The 27886-nt window shown below is 37.0% G+C and overlaps 1 protein-coding gene across 1 annotated transcript in view; it reads right to left on the reverse strand.

The window, feature by feature from the left end:
* The window catches only part of PDS5A (PDS5 cohesin associated factor A), a 129194-nt gene that overhangs the window by 45543 nt on the left and 55765 nt on the right, over window positions 1–27886 (reverse strand). Inside the window, exons 10-17 of the mRNA XM_040238049.1 lie at window positions 20685–20779; window positions 19054–19199; window positions 16752–16903; window positions 15510–15623; window positions 13498–13579; window positions 12265–12313; window positions 11897–12036; window positions 8303–8418 (exon numbers count right to left, since the gene is read on the reverse strand). Coding sequence (XP_040093983.1) covers window positions 8303–8418; window positions 11897–12036; window positions 12265–12313; window positions 13498–13579; window positions 15510–15623; window positions 16752–16903; window positions 19054–19199; window positions 20685–20779 — 894 coding nt within the window. The remainder of the gene's footprint in view (window positions 1–8302; window positions 8419–11896; window positions 12037–12264; window positions 12314–13497; window positions 13580–15509; window positions 15624–16751; window positions 16904–19053; window positions 19200–20684; window positions 20780–27886) is intronic.

A 27886-nucleotide genomic window follows, 5' to 3' on the forward strand; every position in this document is an offset into this window, starting at 1 on the left:
ATTACTTTGTGCTGCTATATATATTTGCCTATTCTGAATACTTCATATAAATGGAGTTCTCAAGGTTCATCTTTCCCTGGGTCAGGAAGATCCTCTGGAGGAGGAAACAGAAACCCACTAGGGTGGGCTATACTCCATGGGGTCACAGAGAGTTGGACATGACTGAGCGCACGCACACACAAATGGTACCCCCATGCTTAACTTTTGGAGGACTGTCAAACTGCTTTCCAAAGCACCTCCAACATTTTACACCCATTAGCAAAACATGAAAGTTCCAATTTTTCTGCATTCTTCCCAACTCAACTTTTTGATCATAGCCATGCTAGTGGGTATAAATAAAGTGGTGAATCACTGTAGCGACTGTAGCGATATATACATGAAACAACTGTCATCACCACAAAAACCTACCTTACGCTTATTCTGTGGTTAATTCCCTTTTCCTACTCTGGCAATAACTGATCAACTTTCTGCCACTAGAATTTTACCTTTTATAAAATTTTATATATTTTCTGTCTGACAACTTCTACGTGACATAATGCTTTTGAGACTCCTCCATGTTGTTGCCTAGGACCAGTGTGAACCACTGAATGAACTTCCTCTCTACTGCTGGTAAGTATTTTGTTGTATAGATATACCACAGTTCAGTTCAGTTCAGTCGCTCAGTCATGTCCGACTCTTTGCGACCCCATGAATCGCAGCACGCCAGGCCTCCCTGTCCATCACCAACTCCCAGAGCTCACTCAGACTCACGTCCATCGAGTCAGTGATGCCATCCACCCATCTCATCCTCTGTCGTCCCCTTTTCCTCCTGCCCCCAATCCCTCCCAGCATCAAAGTCTTTTCCAATGAGTCAACTCTTTGCATGAGGAGGCCAAAGTACTGGAGCTTCAGCTTTAGCATCATTCCTTCCAAAGAACACCCAGGGCCGATCACCTTCAGAATGGACTGGTTGGATGTCCTTGCAGTCCAAGGGACTCTCAAGAGTCTTCTCCAACACCACAGTTCAAAAGCATCAATTCTTCAGCACAGTATTTTTATCCAATTACCAACTGATGGACTTTTGGGTATTTCCACTTTAAACACAAGTAGCGGTGGTGGTTTAGTTGCTAAGTCCTGTCTGACCCTGTGACCCCATGAACTGTAGCCTGCTAGGCTCCTCTGGTTGTGGAATTTCCCAGGAATGACTACTGGAGTGGGTTGCCATTTCCTTATCCAAGGGATCTTCCTGTCCCAGGGATCAAACCTGTGTTTTTTGCATTGCAGGTAGATTCTTTCACTGTTGAGCCACCAGGGAAACCCAAAGACATAATGACATCTTCCTTTCTTATACGCAAATGTCTAATATTGGGATTCCTGAGATGAGACAATGTTGAGATAATCTGATGCTAAAACAAACTGTTTTCAACATCACCAACACACTGTTAATTACGTATACATCAACAGTTTGTACAGTCAGCTTTAGAAAAAATGTTTTGATTTTTGGTTATGCTGCGTCCTTGTCGCTGCTCAGACTTTTCTCTAGTTGCAGAGTGCAGGGGTTACTCTCTAGTGGTGGTACACACCTTCTCATTGTGGTGGTTTCTCCTGTCGCAGAGTATGACCTCTAGGGCATCTGGGTTTCAGTAGTTGGGGCATGAGGGCTCACTATTCTACACTACCTAGGCTCTAGAACACAGGCTCAATAGTTGTGTGTCATATGGGCTTAGCTGCTCTGCAGCACGCGGGATCTTCCCAGAACAGGGATCAAACTCACGTCTCCTGCACTGACAGGCAGATTCTTAGCCGCCAGGAAGCCCCTGTATAGTCGGCATTTTAAATTTTAGTCAGTATCCCCGAGTTTACAAGTTGGTGATGCCATCCAGCCATCTCATCCTCTGTCATCCCCTTCTCCTCCTGCCCTCAATCTTTCCCAGCATCAGGGTCTTTTCAAATGAGTCAGCTCTTCGCATCAGGTAGCCAAAGTATTGGAGTTTCAGCTTCAGCATCAGTCCTTCCAATGAACACCCAGGACTGGTCTCCTTTAGGATGGACTGGTTGGATCTCCTTGTAGTTCAAGGGACTCTCAAGAGTCTTCTCCAACACCACAGTTCAAAAGCATCAATTCTTCAGTGCTCAGCTTCTTTATAGTCCAACTCTCACATCCATACATGACTACTGGAAAAACCATAGCCTTGACTAGATGGACTTTGTTGACAAAGTAACGTCTCTGCTTTTGAATATGCTGTCTAGGTTGGTCATAACTTTCCTTCCAAGGAGTAAGCATCTTTTAATTTCATGGCTGCAATCACTATCTGCAGTGATTTTGGAGCCCCCTAAAATAGTCTGACACTGTTTCCACTCTTTCCCCATCTATTTGCCATGAAGTGATGGGACTGAATGCCATGATGTTAGTTTTCTGAATGTTGAGCTTTAAGCCAACTTTTTCACTGTTGACATTATGTATTTTAAAAAAAATTATTTCCATTTTGAAAAAAATATTCTGATTTAAGCTATTAGAAGGAAATCCCATAAAACACATGAATTTATAAACAAAACTACAAATATTTGATAAAATTTATACGTGTATCTGACTACGCATAATTGTCAGTGCATGCATTTATTTAGTATGTGTTTACTGACTACCTATTGTGAACTGAGTCTTAGGGTCTATCTTGGAACTACAGTGTACAACAAGGCGGGTATAATTTGCTTTCATTACAGCATGTGTGGGATCACCATTATAAGTCAAAAAGTTGTATGAGGCAGATCCAAATCTTGAAGCCAGAACTATAATTCTTCTTTTTATGAAAGTAATTTTACTGATTTGTAAATAAGGGAAATCATACATACTCCATGTACTTCACAGAGTATGATGAAGCGAAAGATCATCACCAATCCAAATGCATGTTCAAAACCACTTGGGAAGTCTTCCATGTGTCCCTTTCTTTCCTGTCCTATAACAACTGCTGTAAATCCTTATCATTCTAACTCAGGTATCCTTTTTAAATTCTTCCACTGAGCAGACTACCTAACTTTTGACCTAAAGGAGAACAATGGAGCTTTTAGGGAAAACTGTAATTTTCCATACCCTATTTTCTAACTTCCTTTAATTTGTATCTATCATTTTTTAACACCATAGGGAAGATTTTCTTCTTATGGTCCATTTTTTTTTTTTACTGATGGTACTCCATCATACTTCTATTCCCCTTAACCTATCTTCAACCTCTTTTCTTTTAATATCTTAAAATTTTTATTTATTTATTTCGCTATACTGGGTCTTATCAATAGCTGTGGCATGTGGGATCATTAGTTACAGCATGTGAACTTTCAGTTGTGGCATACAAACTCGTAGTTTCAGCAGGTAGGATTTAGTTCCCCAACTAGAGATCAAACCAGGGCCCCTGCCTGGAGTCTTAGCCACTGGACTACCAGTAAAATACCACTTTGTACCCTTTAACGGTACTGAAATATTTAAAATCACTCCATTAAAAACAAGAAAAGGCCTGCATACAGATTTCTGAAGAGGCAGGTCAGGTGGTCTGGTATTCCCATCTCTTTCAGAATTTTCCACAATTTGTGGTGATCCACACAGTCAAAGGCTTTGGCATAGTCAATAAAGCAGAAATAGATGTTTTTTCTGGAATTCTCTTGCTTTATCAATGATCCAGCGGATGCTGGCAATTTGATTTCTGGTTCCTCTGCCTTTTGTAAAACCAGCATGAACATCTGGAAGCTCATGGTCTATGTACTGTTGAAGCCTGGCTTGGAGAATTTTGAGCATTACTTTACTAGTGTGTTAGATGAGTACAATTGTGTGGTAGTTTGAGCATTCTTTGGCATTGCCTTTCTTTCGGACTGGAATGAAAACTGACCTTTTCCAATCCTGTGGCCACTACTGAGTTTTCCAAATTTGCTGACATATTGAGTGCAGCACTTTCACGGTTTGAGATAACTCAACTGGAATTCCATCACCTCCACTAGCTTTGTTCGTAGTGATGCTTCCTAAGGCCCACTTGACTTCGCACTCTAGGATGTCTGGCTCTAGGTGAGTGATCACACCATCGTGGTAATCTGGATCGTTAAGTTCTTTTTTGTATAGTTCTTCTATGTATTCTTGCCACCTCTTATAAATACCATCTGCTTCTGTTAGGTCCATACCATTTCTGTCCTTTATCAAGCCCATCTTTGCATGAAATGTTCCCTTGGTATTTCTAACTTTCTTGAAGAGATATCTAGTCTTTCCCATTCTATTGTTTTCCTCTATTTCTTTGCACTGATCACCAAGGTAGGCTTTCATCTCTCCTTGCTATTCTTTGGAACTCTGCATTCAAATGGGTATATCTTTCCTTTCCTTCTTTGCTTTTCGCTTCGCTTCTTTTCACAGCTATTTTGTAAGGCCTCCTCAGACAGCCATTTTGCTTTTTTGCATTCTTTTTCCTGGGGATGGTCTTGATTCCTCTATCCTGTACAACGTCATAAACCTCCATCCACAGTTCATCAGGCACTCTTCCTATCAGATCTAGTCCCTTATTTCTCATTTCCACTGCATAATTATAAGGGATTTGATTCAGGTCATACCTGAATGGTCTAGTGGTTTTCCCTACTTTCTTCAATTTAAGTCTGAATTTGGCAATAAGGAGTTCATGATCTGAGCCACAGTCAGCTCCCAGTCTTGTTTTTGTTGACTATATAGAGCTTTTCCTTCTTTGGCAGCAAAGAATATAATCAATCTGATTTCGGTGTTGACCATCTGGTGATGTTCACGTGCAGAGTTTTCTCCTGTGTTGTTGGAAGAGGGTGTTTGCTATGAGCAGTGCAATCTCTTGGCAAAACTCTATTAGCCTTTGCCCTGCTTCATTCTGTACTCCAAGGCCAAATGTTCCTGTTACTCCAGGTGTTTCTTGACTTCCTACTTTTGCATTCCAGTCCCCTATGGTGAAAAGGACATCTTTTTTGGGTGTTACTTCTAGAAGGTCTTCTATAGAACCGTCCAGTTTCAGCTTCTTCCGCATTACTGTTCGTGGAATAGACTTGGATTCCTGTGATATTGAATGGTTTGCCTTGGCAACAAAGAAAGATCATTCTGTTGTTTTTGAGATTGCATCCAAGGACTGCATTTTGGAGTCTTTTGTTGACTATGCCCACAGTAGTAGATATAATGGTCATGTGAGTTAAATTCACCCACTCCAGTCCATTTTAGTTCACTGTTTCCTAAAATGTCGATGTTTAGTCTTGCCATCTCCTGTTTGACCACTTCCAATTTGCCTTGATTCATGGACCCAACATTTCAAGTTCCTATGCAATATTGCTTTTTACAGCACTGGACCATGCTTCCATCACCAGTCTCATCCACAACTGGGTGTTGGTTTGGTCTCTTCATTCTTCCTGGAGTTATTTCTCCACTGATCTCCAGTAGCACATTGGGCACCTACCGACCTGGGGACTTCCTCTTTCAGTGTCCTATTTTTTTGCCTTTTCATACTGTTCACGGGGTTCTCAAGGCAAGAATACTGAAGCGGTTTGCCATTCCCTTCTCCAGTGGACCAGATTTTGTCAGAACTTTCCACCATGACCTGTCCGTCTTGGGTGGCCCTACATGGCATGGCTTATAGTTTCATTGAGTTAGACAAGACTGTGGTCCATGTGATTAGATTGTTTAGTTTTCTGTGATTGTGGTTTTCAGTCTGTCTGCCCTCTGATGGAGGTTACTGTGATTTTGGTTTTTCAGTGGTTGTGGTTTTTAGTCTGGAAACTGGGTCTTGTTCTGATGGGCAGGGCCATGCTCAGTGAATCTTTAATCCAATTTTCTGTTGATGGGTGGAGCTGTGTTCCCTCCCTGCTAGCAACGGCACCCCACTCCAGTACTCCTGCCTGGAAAATCCCATGGATGGAGGAGCCTGGTGGGCTGCAGTCCATGGGGTCACTGAGGGTCAGACACAGCTGAGCGACTTCACTTTCACCTTTCACTTTCATGCACTGGAGAGGGAAATGGCAACCCACTCCAGTGTTCTTGCCTGGAGAATCCCAGGGACGGAGGAGCCTGGTGGGCTGCCGTCTATGGGGTCGCACAGAGTTGGACACGACTGAAGTGACTTAGCAGCAAAATTTGGTGGAGGTAATGAAGATAATGGTGACCTTCTTTAAAAGATCCCATGCGTGTTCTGCTGTAGTCCATGCCCTCAACCCTGCAGCAGACCACCACCAACCCATGCCTCCGCTGGAGACTCCTGGACACACAGGCAAGTCTGGGTCAGTCTCTTTTGGGGTCACTGCTCCTTTCTCCTGGATCCTGGTGCACAAGGTTCAGTTTGTGCCCTCCAAGAGTCTACTTCCCAGTCCTGTGTAAGTTCTGGCAGCTCTGTGGTGCGGTTAATGGCGACCTCCTCTAAGAGGGCTTATGCCATATGCAAGTCTGCTGCACCCAGAGCCTCTGTCCCTGTGGCAGTCCACTGCTGACCCGTACCTCCACAGGAAATGCTCAAACACAGTTCTGTGTCAGTCTCTGTGAGAGCCCTGAGTCCTGGTACACACAAGGTTTGTTTGAGCCCTCTGAGCGTCTCTGGTAGGAATGGGGTTTGATTCTAAATGCAAATTCACCCCTCCTACCATCTTGCTGGGGCTGCTCCTTTGCCCTTGGATATGGGGTATCTCTATTAAAAATTAATAGCAAAATACCTTTTGCTATTCACTTCAGTTCAGTCACTCAGTCGTGTCCAACTCTTTGAGACCCCATGAATCGCAGCACGCCAGGCCTCCCTGTCCATTAACTCCCGGAGTCCACTCAAACTCATGTCCATTGAGTCAGTGATGCCATCCAGCCATCTCATCCTTTATCGTCCCCTTCTCCTCCTGCCCCCGATCCCTCCCAGCATCAGCCCAGCTGTAAAAAATCACCATGTTTTTCTCAGAATGTTAGCTTTCATATTTGCTAATAAGATTAAAGGATAAGATCTTAGGTAAAAAACAAACATCACCATTACAGATTGAACTGAATACCCTAAATTCATATGTCGAAGTCCTAACCTCCAGGACACCTCAGAATGTGACTACTTGGAAACAGATGAGATTTTAATTATTTAATGAGATAATTAAGGTAAACAGAGGTCAGATGGGTGGGCCATAATCCCAAATGGCTGTTTTCTTATGTGAAGAGGAGGTCAGGACACAGACGCGTGAGGAGACCAAAGAGGAGGTTATCTGCATGCCATGGAGAGGCTCTAGGAGAAATCAAACTTGATCTTGGACTGCTACTCTCCAGAATGTGAGAATACAAATTTCTGTTGTTTAAGCCACACAGTCGGTGGTATTTTGCCATGGCAGCCCTAGCAAACTAATACGATTGGCATTTTAATACAACCAACAGTGAGTCAGGTTTCCCTGGTGGCTCAGAGGTTAAAGCATCTGCCTGCAATGCGGGAGACCTGGGTTTGATCCCTGGGTTGGGAAGATCCCCTGGAGAAGGCAATGGCAACCCACTCCAGTACTCTTGCCTGGAGAATCCCATGGAGGGAGGAACCTGGTAGGCTACAGTCCATGGGGTTGCAAAGAGTTGGACACAACTGAGTGACTTCACACACACCTTCACAGTGAGTCAGGTACTAGTAATGGCTAGAACCAGGTCTCCTAATTCAAAGAAAAGAGAATCAATAAATGCTAGTTAGTAACCCCAAATGGAAAGATTTATAACTGATGAGCTGGAAAAATGATTAGTACAAGGTAAAAGTATTCTCAGAAGTTTACAATTGAAAATCATTAGAAATAAGTGAAATGTATGAAATTATGTAAACAATTAATCAATGACAATAGATGTCAATGCTTGTGATGCTAGTCTGCTTATTTTTTACATATTATTACTAATTTTCACACTCATCCACAAGGAGATGTTATATCCATATTAAAGTTAAAAATAAAAACTAAATTAGAGCCAAAACTGGTAACACAGATGTGTTCTGAAAGCAGATTAGTCTAATGGCAATCTTGCGCTCCTTTCATATATTCTGTTTTCACATATCTCAAGTGAAGGGTTAAGAAAACTTAAAGGCTGATGATAGCTATAGATTTTCTTATGTTCTAGGTTTTCTTTAATGAGAACATAAAAGCTAAAAATAAACACAAAATTTCTTTTAAAAAAAAATTAAAAAAAAAAAAAAAGTAATGAAACAAACCAACGATCAGAAAAGGAGCCTGTCTTTCTTTCAACTTGAATGATACATGATATAGGTTCCCTGTATACCTTTTTAGGTCTCGTTGGGGACCCAGAATTTAAACTTACAACACTGTAGTTTCATATTATATTTATGAATGAATATAATTCCTAGTTTACCTGATGGCTTCTGAATCAATGTGCACAGGTGCAATTCTTTCCAACAGAAATTTGACCATCTCTAGAAAAGGATTTGTTGGCTGCTTAGGATTGGCAAGTTTCCGGGCTATTTCTCTCTATAGGAAGGAAAAGAATTTCACTGTAAGTATCATCCTTTCATGTTTTTCAAAATAAAAATGATCCTAGGCATTAAAAGCATTTAAGGATTCAATACCATCAGATGTAAAAAAAGAAAAAAAATTTTCTCTGCTTTATACCCTGACTAAAATGATATACTCATTAGGCAAGCACTAGAAAATCTAGATTGTAGAGGGAAAAAAGGGGGGTAACATGGTATGATTTATGCCTTTTGTCTCATATTTCTCCCATGAAATTACTACATAGTAGACAATCTTAAATGCTATATATTTTTATAACTGATATGCATTTATTTATTTAATGGCTGCACTAGGTCTTAGTTGCAGCATGCAGGATCTAGTTTCCTGACCAGGGATCAAACCTGGGCCTCTGCATACGGAGTGTAGAGTCTTAACTTCTGGACCACTAGGGAAGTCCCTTTAGTCTCTACTTTTGAAAAAATTAAAAATTTATACTGTCATGGGCATGTCTCAATGGTTTACTTCATAGTCTGAAAAAACTTTTCTTTCGGTCAACAATTTTTTTTTTAAAGAGGAGAAGACTTTTAAGTGTATAAAGTTTTTCAGTTCTGGAAGATCATAGTTGAGTTCAAAAATGGTGACATTATATCAAAGAGCTCCTGCAAGGGAAAAGATATTATTGCTGAAAGTTTCTAAAGAATATAAGGACTTAATGATTGTAAGAGACTGAATCATCCAAAGACAAGGTTAAATTTATAATGTGTTGGGTACTAGAGAAAGAAATTTACATTAATAACAAGGGTTTTCATTGATTATCTCTGATGAATAAGAGAAAATGTTAGTTGAGAAGATAAAGCACATTAAAAGTGCTTTCCAAACTATAAAGCAATGTAACAAATAATAGTCACTCTATTTATTAGTTTTTTCATGAAAAAAAAAAAAATTTAAGGCAATGTGTCCAAGGGGATAAAGGAAACAAATTTCTGTTGTACTTTCAGTGACTTAAAAAAAAGTAATTAATTAACTTGGCTTTGCTGGGTCTTAGCTGCAACACTTGGGATCTAGTTCCCTAACTAGGGAATGAACCCGGGCCCCCCTGCATTGGCAGCAAGGAGTCTTAGCCACTGGGTCACCTGGGAAGTCCCTCAGTGACACACTGACACAAATTAATTATGAAGGTCATATTAAATTAGATAGCATCCATGGTTGCTATTAGAGTGTAAAAATCCAAAAGACTGAGATTCAGAAGAAAATTTATTAGTCACTACGAAGTGCTTGATTTATTTTGCAAGTAGTAATTTACTCAGCAAAATTTCAGCATTTGAGAAAATAAATATTTTAGTCAGTGCTTAGGTCCTTATACACGTTGCTCTATACTACAGATAGACATTTAAAATTAATTTTGTATTATCTTTTGAAATCAGACTTACTTTGTGCAAGTCTTCACAAAGAGGGGATTTTCTCCCACTTGGTATAAAATTTACTTGCTTTAACATAAGACAAAGTTAGTGACTGTTCAAAAATCAAACTATATAGTCAGTATTAAAAAATGGAAGAACTAGGCATTAGAAAAGAATTATGGTATTACATATAAGTACAGGAAAAATAAAGGAAATGCTAACAGGAAAAAAGAGTAAATCACATTTAAGCACAGTGATAGTACTATATAAAATATACCAATGTATATAAATAATGATATATTTAAGTAACTCTTCAAACTACATGTAATATTTAGGTAATCTCTCATAACAATTATTTTTAAAAAGTATATCTGTCATAATCATAAGTGTAAGCTTATACTGGGGATAAGCAAGAAGCCAAATTAGTATGTGGCAAGTAGGCAGCAACAAACAAACAGTTTCTTTTACACGTTCAAAAAAAAAAGACTTTCCACATCTCTACTCTCCTGCTTCCTACCATCAATTCACCCTGAGATGTTTTCCTTGCATCTGTTTTGCATATACTTTCTGGATTTGGAAGCTCTTAGATATATCTGTTCTGACAAATAGCAGGAATCACGTTACTATCACTTTTCAAACTCAAGTCCTATTTTTCTCAGACCAAAAAGGACCACTTGATTATTCATTCTTAAGATTTGTAATTCTTGAGCAGTATTCAGTTTGTATGGGTTCTTGCAAACGATGAAATATATAGAAAGAACACTGTCATGGGTCTATTAAGATCTGGACTCTACCTGAAGCTCAGTCACTAGCTGTGAAACATTGCATGAGAAACTTCACCTCTTTAAAACGTAATCTTTATCTGTAAAATGAAGTGGTTAAACCAGTAATCTCTATGGTATTTTTCAAGCCATTTCATTCTATGATCCAATTATATTAGCAGATACCCAGCAGAACACAGTATTCTGGAACTGGAATTCTAAATACCAAAGAAGTAAATGAAACCTTTAAATATTCTCAGCAAACCATCCCGTTCAGAAGTGCAAAGACAAGGTTATTTTGGGCACTTGTGACATTCACATCCCTAGGCACAATGGAAGAATCCATTGCTCTCTTCCCTAAACTGGCTTCCTCCCACCTCTTCCTAATTACTACTCTTTTAAGATCCATTTAAAGACCCTATATGCCTACCAGACTGAGGGGAAAAAAAAAAAAAAAAATTCCATGCTCCCAAATGACTTTGTATATACATCTGTTTATAGTCCTTATCCCTAATCACATATTTAAATAATTATCTTTTTAGAGCAAAATTAGACACAAATAACTCAAATGATTTTCTTTCTCTTATTCATCTGTACAAGCATAGTGTTTGTCACATATGTGTAATACTGTATTGTGTTATGTGTAATACTGTCATATATGTGAAATAGAAATTTATTAATATTAGTTAGGATACCTATTATCCATATCTATCTATATCCTCTTAACAATCCTGTGAGGTTGCTAACATTTAGAGATGAAAAAAATGAGTCTCAAAAATACCAAACAACTTGCTCAAGGTCAAACCAGTAGTAAATGGTAAAGATGAAATTAGAAACTGTCTCATAAAACAGTAAATAAATGAATGAATTTTTCCTTGGGTATTATCAACAATTGGCTTTCTATAAAATAGTCTAAAAATAGAATGAAGACAAAAGCCTAAACAGGAATTACCTTGTTTATAAATGTATATATGGCAACTTAACTATTGCTGATATACTGACAAGGGTTTTTCCTGTGCTGATACATGGGAGAATACACACACACACACTAGAAAATTCTTATTTATCTAATAAATGTCTGCTAAATGCAAAGCATTTTATTTTGCTCAATTCCTAGGACGAATCTCCCTGGCTTACTTCTCTAGTGTTTTTCCTGGAATTTTGACAGGTAAAGAGAACTAAGTTGACCACAGATATACTCCTAGGTGATTCAGAGCTCATTTAATATTGTTACATTCACACAAATAAAATAATTTATGTAAAGCAGATTTTAATGAAATCTAAGTTTCTATAAGCAAAGCTAGAAGAACAAATACAGAAGTATAATTTACTAACCACACAAACATCTGCCTGTTTGCACGAACAGGTTGGACTGATTAACAACTCCAACTGAGACCGCAGTTTCTCATCATCACCGAGAACTTGGTTAAATTTTTTCACAAAATCTTGTGCTTTCCCAGGATCAGGCAAATTCTCTAGAAGATTAAAAGAGAATCAAGACTGCAAAAGAAAAACTACTAAACTAAAAACCAAGCTGTCTTAAAAAATACTGCTGTCGTACCAAAAGATAAGACTATATGGGTCTTAGAAATAAAATTATTAAGGGTTATTTTTTCTTACCAAATAAGTATTAAACTGATAGTTCCACTGGGTAAATTATTTGATGTCTGCTATATACCTACAGAGTGAATAAACATACTCACTTGCTATGGTCATCAGTTTTCCAAACATAGCAGAACAGTTAGCTTCTGACTGAAATTTAAAACAGAAACAAATGATGTCACACGTGCTAACAAAATTTCATTAAGAAAACCTACACTCAGTATTGTACATTTTCTTAAGCTAAAAAAATCCATCACAATATACCCAGTAGGAAATGGCATACCATATCTACAGCCTATGTAGATAACAAACAACCATGGAGTAACAACTATCAAACTAGCGCAAACAGAAGGAAAAGATATGCCAGCAGGAAGATATTTTAAAATTTTTGAAAGTTATATAACTTTCATAGGGAAATTATCTTGTCAGAAAACAGAACAGAAAATAATGAAAACAATTATCATATCAAAATTACTGTGAAACTATACACCAAAGAAAATTAACTAAAAATGTGTAAAGTAGAAAAAATTTCTTTCTGAATAGTTCTACTAGCTAATCTGTGGCCCATTAATTAATGTATCACCTTCCTTCCTACTGCCCTTTCCTCCATTACAAGAGTACTATTTTATTAATGAATCTGTATGATCCCATGGACTTCCCGCTTTTGTTAAAGTTTTGTTGGATCACAATCATGCCCATTCATTTATGAACTATCTGTGACTGTTTCTGCACCACAGAGGCAGAGTTAAGCAATTCGAGAGACTGTATGGTCATTTATCCAAAAAAAAAAAGACAACACTTGCGTTAGGCATCCATGGCCACTGAGAGGGTCTCTGTGCATGGTTCCCTGGCTAAGTACACCTACTCTAGCAAATATGTTTAGAAGCATTTATAAGAGATTATTTATGTTTCTTTTTTCAACCTTCAGAAAATGCTGGGCAGCATTTCTTTGTTAATTTGACTTTGGAATATTCAAAGGATTGATACCTGATTTGATACTGATGCTACAATAACAGACCAAAAGTCAAAGAGGAAAAAAATTTGACTTCCAATATAATTTTATATTGAGGTTTAATTCTAATTATTTGAAAACTGATAAACTATAAATTCTTAGTGTCAAAATACTTGATATACTAGAAAACACCATTTCTGTGCTCATGGTGAAAAATAAGATTTTTTTTTTATATTTATGTGAAATGCAAATTTATCTTGGATAACCACAGAAACTAACTGACATTTGGAAAATAAAACAGCTGAGATACTTTTGCTTGCTTCATTATACAGAAAAATTAACAATGACTAAAACTGTGAATTTAAACAAATCATGAACCTACTGTAGGCTGCTTGTGCAAATCCAACAGTTCTCGTACATGACTTCTAAGCATGTTCTGACACTTCCACATTTCATTGAGAGCTCTGTAAATAAAAGTTATAAGTATAAAAAATATACATAATGTAACAATACTGATAATTATTCAACTTTACTACTTTTCTCACTGCATGGTGTAGATACACCATTCTTCTACATCTACCTAAAATTTAAAGCTTCAGAAAATTTTCATATAAGGATTAAGATAGTTTGGTTTAAAATAGTAAACATAAGGCTTCTTATGAGAGAACGTATTTGAGAAGTTTTCAAGGATGAATAGGATCTTGCCAGGTAAACTGAGGGAATTCAAAGACATTCTAAGCAGAGGCTGCCAGAAAGTTCTGCTACAAACAGAGAGAAAAATGTCATTAAAGTACATGGCACACACAGGGACGTGAAAAAAATTTATAGGCTTGGAGCACAGAACATGAGTGGGGGAGCATAAGGAAGCTGGAAAGTAACCATAGAAAAGGATCAGATCATGAAAGGCCAGGCTAAGGAGGTATGCAGGAAATAGTGCACATGACTTCAAAAATGAATTTCTTAGAAATAATGTGGATTCAAAACATGCCAAATTTAAATTGAGTTTCTTTACTCTAGATTCTTTTCTCTCCGTGATAGCAGATTTTCTTCTCTTACAAACCCACTCTGTAATTCCGGGTGCTCAAAATTAGTTTATTTCTGAGTACTCTTTGCCAAATGTAAACAGACATCAAGACCCCTGGCCTGGAATTTACTATCTACAGTGAACGTTATGAACTACTTGCAAATCCTTAAAATGATGGCTTACGTATTCTAATAGGGTATGTTACTCTGTGGACTTTCTGCTGAAAACACAGAATCTCAATCCAATAATGAGGAAACACTGAATGAACCCAAACTGAGAGAACAGTCTATAAAATAACTGACCTATGCAACATTGTTCTGAAAACTGTCAAAGTTATAAAAGACAAAGACAAACTGGGAAATGGTTCCAAATTTAAAAAGACTAGAGACATGATAATTAGACATGCAACATATAATCCTAGAAAGGGAACAAAAATCCATACAGGACATTATTTGGACAACTGAGGAAATGTGAATACACATTGGATTATACGATATTTTATCAATATTAAACCTCCTGACTCTCATGAAAGCACTCTAGTTATATAAAAGAATATCCTTGTAATTAAGGAATACCTATGTATTAGATGTAAAGGAATGTAGTGTCTGCAAGTTACTATCTATGGATCAGAAAAAAATATGTATGTAAAGTACGCACAAATGATAAAGTAAATGGTCAAAAATTAGGAATTTCACTAAATGGGATTTTAAAAGTTGTGTTATTATTTTTGAAACTTTTCTGTTAATTTGAAATTATATGAAATTAAAGGTTATATATATAAATGTAAATGTAATAGCTGAGGTTCTTATTCAGGAGAATCAGAATTCTCAATGAGAGGAGTTACTTACTTTTTTAAAAGTTTTATTAAAGTGGAATGCCCACAGATTCTAAGTGGCCTGGGATAGTTAAGGTTTATGGTGGCTGGCTGAACAAAATTATTAATAGTGCCTTCTTTCAATCTCAAAAATAACCTGTTTTGACAATCAATCATACAGTTATTCTACACAGAAGTGATTTGGACATGTTCTCCTGACAAAGAACCAGTTCTTATTTCTTAGGCTTAGTATGGTAAACCTCCAATAAATGTGATTTAGATCCCAGTCAACAGGTGCACAAAAGACAATTTTGACATGGGGACTTCTCTAAATTCCTGAAACCATATTGCTCAGTTGCCAAATATACCTATACATATAGGAATATTTTTGCTTTTAACTTACTTGAATTTACATGATAAAAATTTTCTCTATAAATATTTATGAGGTTCTTGATTCAACTAGAAGAAGCAATAACCCTATCAACAGCCGTTAATTAGAAATGATTAAATAAATAATTGTATAAAGTATTCAAGAATCATTAAAAAAGTAACTTACTTGACAGCATTTGGATCCAAACTAGCATATAAATAGTACAAGCATTTCATTCTCTCTTCTGTTTCCAGGTTGTGGGGGACAAGATACTGAGCAAAGATTTTCTCTACCAATAGTCTATGAAGCAAACAAACAAAGAGAAAAAAAACCCCAAGTAACAAAATTATTGTTTTTCAGAAGCAAAAGCCATTTTACATTTTAACCTCATGCAAAGATACCATACCAATGGTGATACCGATGTGTGCAAATAAATGGAAAAGATCAGTATGTGATCAATGTTTTTCCTTGCAAGTATAGTTATTTTTAAATTTAGAGCTACAGTTGTTACTTGTGGCTTTACACTTTGTCAGCCTGAAACATCTGTTCTAAAAGGGTTATGTTATATATTATTCCTAAGCACAGGATGCTAAGCCTGTTCCACCTGTTAGTCATCATCAGTCTGGAGCTATCAGAAATTATTTAACATTACAAATGAAGCTATGATCAAGAATTACTAATCTTCAAAAAATGTATCAATTTCCTCTGATTACAGTCTGGCTCCTTTCCCATGTTGTCATTTTGTAAAATCAAGGTGATCTTCCTTCATCATCCTGAAAATCAGCTTCTCTCATACAGATCTGTCTTCATTGCACATTCTAAATTTCTTACCATATTTAAATATCCTTCTTGCTAAGCTTATATTTATTATTCAACATCACTAGAATAAGGATTCTTATAAGGATTGTAATTATCAAATTATTCTTATTTAATCCTTATTAAATATAAGGATTCTTCATTAGCCAATGAAATACATAATCAATAATGTCAAAGTAGTCAGTCTAACTCAATAAAACACTGTGAAGTATTTTGCAAAAAACAAAATTACTGTAATCCAATAGAGAATTATGAGTAACATTCAGAAAAGGAAAACAACATAAGTTCTCATCTCAAGAAAAGAATTTTCTATATATGGGGATGGAAGTTAGACTTACTAGGTGATCATCTGGCAATATATACAAATATAGAATCATTATGCTTATACCCTTGAAAGATAATGCTATACGTCAATTATGCCTAAAAAAACACAATTATTATGCTAACTGATAATTCTGACTATAGTCTTATTTAAACATGATATGTCTAAACATGCAGAAAGTGATTTCTGAACTTAGAAACTAAGTATTATGAAAAAAATCAAACAGAAACCATATTAAAAAATTAAAAACACTTATATATTCATCCATTTTACCAATATATGGAACTCACTTGTCATCGATGCTATTCTGATAATATATATGCAAAAGTTTGTCCTTTATCCAGCTGACTTTCTCTGCAGCTTCTTTTCCTGCTTCACCATGAAGACAGTATTTCTTATAAAGCTGAGCCAGACCCATCATAGCTTCTTTTCTTACTCGCCACTAGAAAATACAAAATTTACTAGATAAGCTAGATAACAAATTTTAGTATAATAACTGGCAAAAATTATGATTTTTTCCAATAGGTTGCACAGATTTAGGTGTGCACAGATTAGTACAATACTTATTTTCATAAAAGACAAATCACTTAAACAATAATTTTGATTATGTTTCTGTTTAGAAATCAGACTAGTTTCCAAATTATCCAGTGCAAATACTACTAGATCACCTATCAATTTTTTATTTTCTTCAAAGCCAAGCAACAATAAATCTTACAAAAAATCTTATTTGATTCTGTCTAAAAAAAATTTGGCCAAGTTTTAGGAGTGATTAAAAAATGAGAGAAAGTGTACAATTCAGTTTACAAACAAAAGCTGAATCATCTGGAATGTTCTATCCTAGTTGTATCTTTTGATATTAACTCAGAATAAGAAGAGCAAAATTGGGGTGGGAGGTTGGAGAGAGGTTCAAGAGGGAAGAGACATATGTATACCTATGGCTGATGCATGTTGATGTATGGCAGAAACCAAAATAATATTGCAAAGCAATTATCCTCCAATTAAAAAGAAAAAAGAGCAAAATTTGGTATCAACATCTTAGAATTATAAAGTTGGAAAGCACCTTAGTGATAGTCTTAAGTGAATTTTATTACTTTGTAATCAAAAGGGCAAATCAATTACCTAGTCACACCCTAATCCATGAAAGACTCTGGGAGTTAAAGAGATTGGAGGGGTTTAAGAGGAGGGAAGAAAGGTGATCAGAGGAGGGTGGACAGAAAAGGAGATTATAAAAATCTAGAGTCAGAAAGACAAAAGAACAATATAATAATAACCACAAGGTACTTATCTCTAATAAATCAGAGTATACTTATCTTTGGTTTATTTAATACTTTCTTGAAATTTTTCTGGTATACTTTTCTCAATTTTAGATTATTTAGTAGGTGAAATGAAACTGTTCCCATATAGCAAGTAAAAGATGCCTTTCGACATTTCTAACATGAAACCAAAGAATGTAAGCAGATTTTAATTCATCCCCACTTTTTAGAGAAAACAAAATTTAGAAAGGCTATACTTTAGGTTATTTAATTCATTACACCAAAATAACAGTTCCTAAAACGTCCAGTAGGCGTTATTAAGACCATATCATACAGTCTCAGTTAGCAAGAATCATTTACTCAGCTCATCCTGAAATTATAAACAGATACTGACAGAAGTAGAAGTGAAATGTTTCTAAAAGGAAGAAGCAATAAAAATGGCAATACTTGAAATCTGGTTTAGGGGCTGGGGAGGTGGTAATTAACAACTAAGCAATAGGGAGTGTTACTTCATTTAAATTAATGCCAAGGGGAAAAAACTCCTCAGATGGAGAATTAATGACACAGCTCAACAAGTTAAATGGTGTTTATATATCTCTGCCTCCTATGACTATTTCAAAACAATTTAAAGAATGCATCTTGCTATATATTCTATAGCAAGATACTGCTTTTCTATCTTGAAATTATAGCTAAACTGCATTAGTTTCAGGATGGTAGGAGATTTTTAAAACTGTGCTTCAAATAAAATAACACACTTTTAAAGGCAACCTTTGTTCAGCCTGCCTTGCCTATATCTCTCTTATGGTTGACACTATTTCTTAGCAACTATTACTGTTCTTAGTACTACTTTTATCAACCCACATTTTAAATTGCATCCACATACAAGGAAATTACACAAAGAGTAATGACTAAACATCATTTTGACTCTAAGCTTAGCATAGCAATATGGAAACACCACTTTTACAGGAAGTATGATATTCCAAGATAGGTACTTCTGCAAATGCTAACTATTAAGGAACCAAATGGTGATGATCACTATTCTTCTGAAACTCATCGTGTAAATGAAAAAGTAAAACAAACCTTTAATTTTGCTGCTCGTTTTGTAAAGGTGAGCTAAAAAACCCATACTGAAGATATGAAAAGCTATAGAATCCAATGTATTCGTTTGTAAAAATAATGAAAAATTTGCCAGAAATATATAAATTCTGAGCTCTTTATATTTGGTTATTGTATTAATTTGACTTTCAAGATAACTTTAAATATAAAATGATTTCTATTGTATTTTGCTAACAATGTAAACACAGTAAATTAAAAAAGAATAAAATTCCTCAGGTTTTACCCGTTTGTCCAGTGTTCTTTCTCTTACAAAGCCAAGTAGCTGATCATTCACTAAGGCAAGGTCTCTTTTGGCAGCAGTTATTATAGTAACAATAACATCATGACGAATAGCTTCTTCTGGATCATGGGATCGAACTTTCAAATATTCTGAAACAAAAAAAATTAAGCTAAATGTAGCTATAATATTCATTATGTTCACAATAACAAAAAAAAAAAAAACCCTAATGCTTTTATGTCTATATACTGGAACAGTTGTAAAATGAGGTGTAAATTAAAATCATTTAATTTTTGAGGCGGCAATTACATAGTAACAAAATAAACTATATCATACTATTTGTTACTGAAGAGTTACATGTTAATAAATAATATATCAACTATTATGGAAAAGTCAAATCAATACCTGATTTGAAATCAAAGCAGCACCCGATTTATACAATACATATTAACAGACTAAAAAAAAAAATACAATAAAAGTTCTTATAGCATTGCACAATATAAAATAACATTCTATGACCTCTAAAAAAAATCCTAGATAATTATGATACGAACAAAGTTATTTCCTCTCCTTTGACAAACACTTTGTTTATTTTTGGAAAAATTGATAAAAATTTGGTAAAAAATTTGTTTATTTTTGTCTGTGCTGGGTCCTTGTTGCTGTGCAGGCTTTTCTCCAGTTGCCCACGCAGAGGCTACTCTCTAGTTGTGCAAGCAGAGGCTATTCTCCAGTTGCAGTGCTTGGTTATAATTGTGGTAGCTTCTCCTATTGTGGAGCATGAGCTACAGGGTCAAGGGCTTCAGCAGTTGCGGCACGTGGACTCAGCAGCTGTGGTTCCCAGGCTCTGGAGCACAGGCTGAGTAGTTGTGGCACAGAAGCTTAGCTGTTCTGTGGCATGCAGGATCTTCCCGGTCAGGGATCGACCCGTGTCTCCTGTATCGGCATGCAGATTCCTTACCAGTGAGCCATCAAGGCAGCCCGGTAAACAGTATTTTGATTGTGGTGGTTTAGTCACTAAGTTGAGTCAGACTCTTACAATCCCATGAACAGCAGCCTGCTAGGCTCCTCTGTCCATGGTATTTCCAAGAATACTGGAGTGCGTTGACATTTCCTACTCCAGGGGATCTTCCTGATCCAGGGATCAAACATGAGTCTCCTGTACTGCAGGCAGGTTCTTTACTGCTGAGACTCCTTATATTGAGCCTGAAGCCCAAGTATTTTGATAGAAGCAATTTATTTGTTACAACCAAATAAGTAGGTTTAAACGCTTTATTTCAAGTGAAGAATGAGAAATTCTACTAATCTATTTCAGAAGAAATCACTTATCTACTTATTTTAAGGCATGTTACTATACTTAATTATCACAGAGATATGATTTGTGGCCAAACTGGAACTCACAGGAAGAGTCTACTTCTTTAAACTATCATTTTAAAAAATTTCAAAAGATTACAATGTGAAGATTTCAAACTTAATTTTATTGTATAAACATGAAATCACTTACTAGTCCATGACTGTTAGAGATCTGAAACAGTGCCAGAGTGAAACCTATTCAGAAACCAAGTTAAAGTCAAAGGCCACATTTAAAATATATTTGTGTGATTGTGTTCATATTTCAATAGACCAGACACCTTCCTTACCTGTGAGATCCTTTGCTAAATCTGGGTGATTCATTAAACAGTGACTGGCAAATTTCACACTTTCTAATCTCACAGGAACATGAATGTCATTAAATCTATACAGAAAAAGATTGCTAAATATTAGTTGTAAGGCAAAATAACTATTTTCAAATAAGGTACATCAACAGTACATAAGGTACATAAACAGTACATAAATATCTATTAAAAAAACAATGGTTACTGATTAGAAAATATGCTGGTGATTAAAATGACAGTTACATCATTCTGAAAAGAATATGAATTAAAAAAATATATAATTTCACAACAATATTTTTTTACAACAGGATTTTCACCATGCTAAAATAAAACAGTATAAAACATCCCCCAACCCAAACTATGTATATTTAAGAGCCAAAAATTGTAGCTTAAAATTATGCCACAAAACAAAAAATAAATTTTCAAAATGCACAAAATCTATCTGAGAAAAGTTTACAGGAGAAAAATGCTAGAAGAATGTGAGGTAGAAAGCAAGGGGAGACCCAGAGATAAGTACACACAATACATGTGCCATACTGCCTCACAGCAAAAAAAAAGTTTCACGTGGCTGGAACCAACCTGTAATTGCCCTTTTTGCTGTTGCTGTTTAGTTGCTAAGTCATGAACAATTCTTTGCCACCCCACTGACTATAGTCCATCAGGCTCCTCTGTCCATGGGATATCGAGGTAAGAAGACTGGAACAGGTTGCCTTTTCTTCTTCAGGGGATCTTCCTGACCCAGTGCTTAACCCCGTATCTGCACTGGCAGGCAAATTCTTTACTGCTGAGCCACCAGTATTCAGTTCAGTTCAGTCACTCAGTACTGCCCAACTCTTTGTGACCCCATGAACCGCAGCATGCCAGGCCTCCCTATCTATCACCAACTCCCAGAGTTTACACAAACTCATGTCCATTGAGTCAGTGATGCCACCCAACCATCTCATCCTCTGTTGTCTCCTTCTCCTCCTGCCCTCAATCTCTCCCAGCATCAGGGTCTTTTCAAATAAGTCAGCTTTTCGCATCAGGTGGCCAAAGTATTGGAGTTTCAGCTTCAGCATCAGTCCTTCCAATGAACACCCATGACTGGTCTCCTTTAGGATGAACTGGTTGGATCTCCTTGCAGTCCAAGAGACTCTCAAGAGTCTTCTCCAACACCACACTTCAAAAGCATCAATTCTTCAGCACTCAGCTTTCTTTATAGTCCAACTCTCACTTCCATACATGACTACTGGAAAAACCATAGCCTTGACTAGACGGACCTTTGTTGGCCAAGTAATGTCTCTGCTTTTTAATATGCTGTCTAGGTTGGTCATAATTTTCCTTCCAAGGAGTAAGCATCTTTTAATTTCATGGCTGCAGTCATCATCTGCAGTGATTTTGGAGCACCCAAAAAATAAAGTCGGCCATTGTTTCCCCATCTATTTGCCATGAAGTGATGGGACCAGATGCCATGATGTTAGTTTTCTGAATGTTGAGACTTAAGCCAACTTTTCACTCTCCTCTTTCATCAAGAGGCTCTTTATTTTTTTTTTTTAATATTTCTTTATTTGGCTGAGCCAGGTCTTAGTTGCAGCATGTGGGATCTAGTTCCCTGACCAGGAACCGAACCCTGGTCCTCAGCATTAGGAGCATGGAGTCTTAGCCACTGGACCACCAGGGAAATCCCCAAGAGGCTTTTTAGCTCCTCTTCACTTTCTGCCATAAGGGTGGTGTCACCTGCGTATCTGAGGTTATTGATATTTCTCCCAGCAATCTTGATTCCAGCTTGTGTTTCTTCCAGCCCAGCGTTTCTCATGATGTACTCTACATATAAGTTAAATAAGCAGGGTGACAATATTCAGCCTTGACGTACTCCTTTTCCTATTTGGAACCAGTCTGCTGTTCCATGTCCAGTTCTGTTGCTTCCTGACCTGCATACATGTTTCTCAAGAGGCAGGTCAGGTGGTCTGGAATTCCCATCTCTTTCAGAATTTTCCAGTTTATTGTGATCCACACAGTCAAAGGCTTTGGCACAGTCAATGAAGCAGAAATAGATGTTTTTCTGGAACTCTCTTGCTTTTTCCATGATCCAGCAGATGTTGGCAATTTGATCTCTGGTTCCTCTGCCTTTTCTAAAACCAGCTTGAACATCTGGAAGTTCACGGTTCACATGTTCCTGAAGCCTGACTGGGAGAACTTTGAGCATTACTTTACTAGCGTGTGAGATGAGTGCAATTGTGCAGTAGTTGGAGGATTCTTTGGCATTGCCTTTCTTTGGGATTGGAATGAAAACTGACCTTTTCCAGTCCTGTGGCCACTGCTGAGTTTTCCAAATTTGCTGGCATATTGAGTGCAGCACTTTCACAGCATCATCTTTTAGGATTTGAAATAGCTCAACTGGAATTCCATCACCTCCACTAGCTTTGTTTGTAGTGATGCTTCCTAAAGCCCACTTGACCTCACATTCCAGGATGTCTGGCTCTAGGTGAGTGATCACAGCATCGTGATTATCTGGGTCGTGAAGATCTTTTCTGTGCGGTTCTTCTGTGTATTCTTGCCACCTCTTCTCAGTATCTTCTGCTTCTGTTAGGTCCATACCATTTCTGTCCTTTATTGAGCCCATCTTTCCATGATACCCATTCTATTGTTTTCCTGTATTTCTTTGCACTGATCACTGAGAAAGGCTCTCTTATCTCTCCTTTCTATTCTTTGGAACTCTGCATTCAAATGGGTGTATCTTTCCTTTTCTCCTTTGCTTTTTGCTTCTCTTATTTTCAGTTATTTGTAAGGCCTCCTCAGACAGCCATTTTGCTTTTCTTTTTCTTGGGGATGGTCTTGATCCCTGTCTCCTGTACAATGTCACAAACCTCCGTCCATAGTTCATCAGGCACTTTGCCTATCAGATCTAGTCCCTTAAATCTATTTCTCACTTCGACTATATAATCATAAGAGTTAGGGTTACAGCAAGAATTTAATAAGTATGAAACTCAGTATGTAAATTCAGAACTTCATATAAGGATAAGCTGAGTAACTGAAATTTTAAATTTATTGGGCAACTTAAAAATATTAACTATAAATAATGTGATTTTACTTACTTATTTTTTACCTTTTAATTTCCTCTACCCATTTTATTTTTTCCTCTCTCCACCTCCCTTTCTCTCTGGCAAGTGTTTGTTCTCCTTAACTGTCTTTGTTTTGTTATGAATGGTCATTTTTTTTTTTTTTTAGATTTCACATATAAGTGAAACCATACAGTATTTGTCCTTCTCTGTTTGACTTATTACCCTTAGCATAATTCTAAGTCCATCCATGTTGTCCCAAATGGGATTTCCTTCTTTATGGAGGAGTAAAATTCCACCATGCATGTATATACCACATCTAATTTATCCACTGATCTGTGTTTGGGCAGCTGGGTTGCTTTCCTGTCTTGGCTATTATAAGTAATGCCGGAGTAAACATGGAGCTAGTGCATCTATCTTTTCTAATTAGTGTTTCTGTTTTCTTCAGATAAATACCCAGGACTGTAATTGCTGGGTCACATGGCAGTGTCATTTTAAATTATCTGAGGAGCCTCCACACTGTTTCTGATCGTGGCGGCATCAGTTTCCATTGCTACCAACAGTGCACAATGGTTCCCTTTTCTCTACATCCCTGCCAACACTTGTTATTTGTAGTCGTTTTGATAACAGCCATTCTGACAGGTGTGAGGTGGTATCTCATTGCAGTTTTGATTTGCACTTCCTTGATGATTAGTGATGTTGAGCATCTTTTTAAAGAATATTTATTTACTTTTAATTGATTGATGATCACTTTACAACACTGGTTTGATTTCAGTCATACATCAACATGAATTAGCAAAGTATACAAATATCCCCTGATGTTGAGCATCTTTTCATATGTCATCTTTGGAAAAATGTGTATCAGATCCTCTCCCATTTTTAAAACAGGTTGCTTGCTTCTTTGATGTTGACTTGAATGAGGTATCTATATATTTTAGATATTAACAGCTTATCATGTATATTATTTGGAAATACCTTCTCCCATTCAGTAGAATTGTTCATCCTAGTTCTGTGAAAAAGGCCATTGGGATTTTGATAAGGATTGCAATGAATCTGTTGATTGCCTTTAACAATGTTAATTATTTCAATCCATAGACAAAGTATATCTTTCCAACTCTGTGTGTCATCTTTAGTTTGGTTTATCAGTATCTTACAGTTTTCCAAGTACAGTTCTTTTGCCTCCTCAGGTAGGTTTATTCTGAGGTATTCTATTCTCTATGATGTGGCTGTAAATGGGATTATTTTCTTAATTTTTCTGATAGTTCATTGTTAGTGTATTCAGATGCAAAGATTTCTGTTTATTGATTTTTGTATCCTACAACATACTCTAATTCATTGATGAATTCTAGTAGTTTTCTGGTGGCATCTTTAGGATTTTCTATGTAGTATTACTTGTCATCTGCAAATAGTGAGTTAGGACCTAACAGAGGCAGAAGATATTAAGAAGAGGTGGCAAGAATACACAGAAGAACTCTACAAAAATGGTCTTAATGACCAGGATAACCATGATGGTGTGGTGACTCACTTAGAGCCAGATATCCTGGAATGTGAAGTCTCAAGTGGCCATAGGAAGTATTGCTACAAATAAAGCTAGTGGAGGTGATGGAATTCCAGCTGAGCTCTTTAAAATCCTTAAAGATGATGTTAAAGTGCTGCACTCACTATGTCAGCAAATTTGGAAAACTCAGCAGTGGACACAGGACTGGAAAGGTCAGTTTTCACTCCAATCCCAGAGAAGGGCAGTGCCAAATAATGTTCAAACTACTGGACAGTTACACTCATTTTGCAGGCAAGTAAGGTTATGCTCATGGGGTTGCAAAGAGTTGGATACGACTGAGCAACTGAACTGAACTGACCTGAAAGTTATGCTCAAAATCCTTCAAGCCAGGTTTCAGTAGTACACTTCCAGATGTACAAGCTGGGTTTAGAAAAGTCAGGGGGATCAGAGATCAAACTGCCAACATTCACTGGATCATAGAAAAAGCAAGGGAATTCCAGAAAAACATCTATTTCTCCTTCATTGACTATATTAAAGCCTTGACTGTGTGGATCACAATCAACTGTGGAATATTCTTAAAGAGATGGAAATACCAGACCACCTTTCCTGACTCCTGAGAAACCTGTATGCAGGTCAAGAAGCAACACAACTGGACATGGATAAAGGGGTTGGTTTAAAATTGGGAAAGGACTATGATAAGGCTATATATTGTTACTCTATTTAACTTGTATGTGGAGTACATCATGTGAAATGCTGGGCAGGATGAAGCACAAGCTGGATCAAGATTACCAGAAGAAATATCAACAACCTCAGATATGCAGATGATTCCACTCTAATAGCAGACAGTGAAAAGGAACTAATGAGCCTCTTGATGAGGCGAGTGAAAAACCTGGCTTAAAACTTAGCATTCAAAAAATTAAGATCATGGTACCTGGTCCCATCACTTCATTGCAAAGAAGGGGAAAAAGTAGAATCAGTAACAGATTTTATTTCCCTGGGCTCCAAAACAGTGAAATTAACAGACGCAGCCATGAAATTAACAGACGCTTGCTCCCTAGAAGGACTTCCCTGGTGGCTCAGAGGTTAAAGTGTCTGCCTGGAATGCAGGAGACTAGGGTTTGATCCCTGGATCAGAAAGATCCCCTGGAGAAGGAAATGGCAACCCACTCCAATACTCTTGCCTGCAGAATCCCATGGAAGGATGAGCCTGGTAGGCTGCAGTCCGTGGGGTCGCAAACAGTCGGACATGACTGAGCGACTTTTGCTCCTTGGAAGAAAAGCTATGACAAACATAGACAGTGTATTAAAAAGCAAAGATCACTTTGCTGACAAAGGTCTGTATAGTCAAAGCTATGGTTTTTCCAGTAGTCAGGCATGGATGTGAGAGCTGGACCATAAAGAAGGAGTGCCAGAGAACTGATGCTTATGCTTTCTAACTGTATTGCCAGAGAAGACTCCTGAAAGTCCCCTGGACACCAAGGAGATCAAACCAATCTTAAAGGAAATAGTGCCTGAATATTCCACTGGAGGACTGAAGCTGCAGCTCCAATACTTTGGCCATGTGATGCAAAGACCTGACTCTGCTCAGACCCTGCTGCTGGGGAAGATTGAAGACCAAAGGAGAAGAAGGTGGCAGAAGATGAGAAGGTTAGAGAGCATCACCGACTCAGTGGGCATGAGTCTGAACAAACTCCAGAAGATAATGAAAGACAGGTAAGCCTGGCATGCTGCAATCCATGGGGTTGCAAAGAGTTGGACATGACTTAGTGACTAAACAACAATTATCACTGACACAATTTCATTACTGGTAATTGATTTGTACATATTTTCTGTTTCTTCCTGGTTCAGTCGTGGGAAACAATACATTTCTAGGAATTTGTTCATTTCTTCTAGGTTGTCTGCTTTGTTGACATATAATTGATCATAGATAAAAGTGAAAAGTGAAGTGAAGTCGCTCAGTCGTGTCCAACTCTTTGCGATCCCATGGAGTGTAGCCTACCAGGCTCCTCCATCCATGGGATTCTCCAGGCAAGTATACTGGAGTGGGTTGCCATTTCCTTCTCCTGATCATAGATAATGTGACTTTAAACATTGAAAACATTTGTATTTTTGAAGTGATCATTTAATAAACACCTAAATATCCATGGCTGCCTACTTCCTTATCCAGAGACAACTGTCATATATTTTAATAAAATATTTCATTTAGGATTTATAATTTTCTAACTGCCAGAGAAAAGTGAGACTATTACTATTCATGATCAAGTATCAAAACACTTATTATTAAATAATCAAGGGAAATAATCCAGTACAACAGATATGCTAAAAATACTTCTTTGTGTACATGAATAAGAGACCCATTACTAGGACACTAGTGAATGTGAAATTTTCAGTGTAAGAAGCCTCTTACTGTTGATTTAGTTCTTATAAGTTATGCAAGTGAAAAATGGAGTCTTGCATTTTTGTTTAAATGTTTTTCAAATATATTAATGTAAATCACAAGGACAGATACACTCGTCTATGTACTGACAAGCAGAACTGTTTCATTCCCTCTAAATTCCTATAAATTCAAGTTTAATTAATCAAATGGTCAGAATATATTCAAGACCTTCAAAACAGCCTGTTCTGAGCAAATAACTTAAAATATCATTATG

Source organism: Oryx dammah, unplaced genomic scaffold, assembly GCF_014754425.2.
Source record: "Oryx dammah isolate SB20612 unplaced genomic scaffold, SCBI_Odam_1.1 HiC_scaffold_3, whole genome shotgun sequence".
Classification (NCBI taxonomy): Eukaryota; Metazoa; Chordata; class Mammalia; order Artiodactyla; family Bovidae; genus Oryx; species Oryx dammah.